We start from the raw sequence: 2,686 nt of genomic DNA on the forward strand, positions 1-2,686 counted from the left end.
GTACTCCGGGCGTGTCCATGGTCACCACGTGCCTGTCCGGGCGAGACTCGATGCGAGGCATGGCAGCGGTGTCAAGAAGCCGGGAGGCTGAGACGCGGTCGTACCAGGACGGCTGCAGGTCGTCCCAGACCGAGTCGAGGTCAGACAGGAGCGAGACCGAGGGGTAAGACAAGCGAGGGGTAGGAGCGAGGAGCATGTCGAGAGGACGGGCAGCGAGAAGGGAGAGCATGGGATCAGTAAGCAGGAGTGAAGCAGAGAGTCGTGTCGAGAGAGAGAAAGAGTGGGTTGGGTGTGGGATGGGTTGGGAGGGTCGACGGGAGATGGGGAGGAGATATAGAGGGAGGAGGGGGGACGTGGAAAGATCGAGAATACCGGGGTGACAGGGTGTTTCTAAAAATAGTGTTTGTACGGAGGTTTGTGTGTATTTTTAGACTCAGTTTTGCTGGTCTACGGTACTACCCCTCATCCCTACCAAGCCTCCCAGCACCCCTCCCCCTCCTCCCTTCCATCCTCCCCTTGCCTTCTTATCCGAGTCGCCCGACAGCTTGCGGACCTCAGCCAGTAGCTTGCGATGATGCCGCGTAGCTCGTCCTCGTGCGCGTCCTGTCCTGTGATTGGTCATCCGGGCCCGAATTGCTCTCCTTGACTTGGTCATGCTCTCCTCGTCCTCCGCCTTCCTCATCACTCCGAGCGCTTTCATGCTGGACCCCTACCGACCGTTGTCGGCGTCGCTTCCTAGCAGCCCGCGTCAGATCCTGTCGACGATGAGCCGGCTGGAGCAGGAGATGGACCGCATGCTCGACTCCGTCATGGATGTCACCGGCGGCTTCCTCCTCCCGGACGAGGCCTGTCGCGACCCGCCTGCGAGTCCCGTCACCAACGACCCTAGCCCCTCGGACGGGGAGGGAGGAGGGGCGGTGATGCGGCTGCGGCCTCACTTTGACATCCAGTCGACCTCCGATCGTCTCCTCGTCACCGCCGCTACCCCGGGCCTCGCCAAGGACGACATCGCCGTCGAGGTCCTCGAGGCCACAGGCGACGTCCCCCCGACCCTAGTCATCTCCGGCCGCTCGTCCTCCAAGCAGACGTCGGAGGAGCCGGCGCGAGTCCAAGCGTCGTATGCGGCGTTTGAGAAGCGCGTCTCCCTCCCTCCCCACACAAAGCCCGACATGGTCGAGGCCAAGTACGACAACGGAGTCCTCCGAGTGTCCGTCAAGCGACCCGAGGAGGAGCTACAGGCGCCCCCGCGGCACAGGATCCCTCTGCTCTAGCAACCAGGCTGAGAGACGGGCCGCTGACTCCCTCCTCAGGCGGCCTGCAGCCTGCACACAGCCTAGTAGGCAAGCCGTGTAGAGACTAGACCTATCTGTAGACGTTGTTGTACAATAAAGGCACGTTCCCCTACCTTGCCGGGTAGACTGCGAGAGCTCAAGGAGGAGGCGAGGTGAGGTGAGGAGGGTCTGAGCGGCAGCGGCGCGGGCACCCGTGCAGACAGGCGATGGGTGGAGCGGCGGCGGGCTGCCGTACCGAGAGGCTGTAGAGTCAGGGCTTGTGTAGGCCACAGAGAGAGGAAGGAGGGGCAGGGAGGTGGCGGGGGCGAGGTACAGGAAGAGAGGGGGGCCCTCCCTCATACCTCGAGTCAGCGACAAGAAGGGGGTCCAGGGCTGTCAGGCAGCCGGAGACATCTCGTCGTCAAGCGCAAGTACTCGAGATCAAGCGTTCATTACTAGCTTCTACGTAGTTACATGCTCGTGTCTAGTCTAGAGCGTTTCCTACTCCGTCCTGTCTGCCTTGGGTGCTTGTAGAGCTGCACGGTCGGTCGTAGTAGGATGCTGGATGGCGATGGGGGTCCGGCGGGTCGATCGCTTCCGGCGGGCTTCCTCTCTTGCTGCTCGGAGCTCGCTCTCCAGACCGACGAGGTCCCGGCGCTCACGGCGGAGCTCCTCCGTCAGCTCGGCGACTCGAGCGCGCTTGCTGGCACAAGTCTCTTTGAGCCGGCGGGCTTCCTCGGACAGCTCGTCGTCCTGGCTGGTGCTGCGATCGGCAGGCTGGCGTCGGGCTACCTCGATCCGAAGCTGGCCGTCACAGTACTCCGAGCGGATGTCGCCGGGGTCGCAGTCTGCAGGGAGGACGATGCGCTGGCGGAGGCGAAGGGACGATCGGTCGGGGTGAGCACCAGGGGCTTGAGCAGCCTCGTCGTCCAGACGAGCGTCGGCTGCCGCGGAGGTGGGTGAGATGCTCGACGAGGCTACCAGCTCTAGCGTCCGGTCGCCTACCAGGCTCAGCGCGAGGTCTCCCGCGGGTACTCCGGGCGTGTCCATGGTCACCACGTGCCTGTCCGGGCGAGACTCGATGCGAGGCATGGCAGCGGTGTCAAGAAGCCGGGAGGCTGAGACGCGGTCGTACCAGGACGGCTGCAGGTCGTCCCAGACCGAGACCGAGGGGTAAGACAAGCGAGGGGTAGGAGCGAGGAGCATGTCGAGAGGACGGGCAGCGAGAAGGGAGAGCATGGGATCAGTAAGCAGGAGTGAAGCAGAGAGTCGTGTCGAGAGAGAGAAAGAGTGGGTTGGGTGTGGGATGGGTTGGGAGGGTCGACGGGAGATGGGGACGAGATATAGAGGGAGGGGAGGGGACGTGGAAAGATCGAGAATACCGGGGTGACAGGGTGTTTCTAAAAATAGTGTTT

The 2,686-nt window shown here is 63.3% G+C and overlaps 2 protein-coding genes across 2 annotated transcripts; one reads left to right on the forward strand and one right to left on the reverse strand.

Annotated features, from left to right (window-relative positions):
* Positions 1–653: 653 nt before the first annotated feature.
* Positions 654–1,271, forward strand: GUITHDRAFT_104492 (hypothetical protein; the record flags this gene model as incomplete). Its single annotated transcript, XM_005836453.1, has 1 exon — positions 654–1,271. One exon carries the CDS (start codon positions 654–656, stop codon positions 1,269–1,271), a length of 618 nt encoding a protein of 205 aa, XP_005836510.1.
* A 501-nt stretch (positions 1,272–1,772) lies between these two features.
* Positions 1,773–2,510, reverse strand: GUITHDRAFT_104493 (hypothetical protein; the record flags this gene model as incomplete). Its single annotated transcript, XM_005836454.1, has 1 exon — positions 1,773–2,510. One exon carries the CDS (start codon positions 2,508–2,510, stop codon positions 1,773–1,775), a length of 738 nt encoding a protein of 245 aa, XP_005836511.1.
* Positions 2,511–2,686: the final 176 nt, after the last annotated feature.

This window comes from Guillardia theta (assembly GCF_000315625.1).
Source record: "Guillardia theta CCMP2712 unplaced genomic scaffold GUITHscaffold_17, whole genome shotgun sequence".
Lineage (NCBI taxonomy): Eukaryota > Cryptophyceae > Pyrenomonadales > Geminigeraceae > Guillardia > Guillardia theta.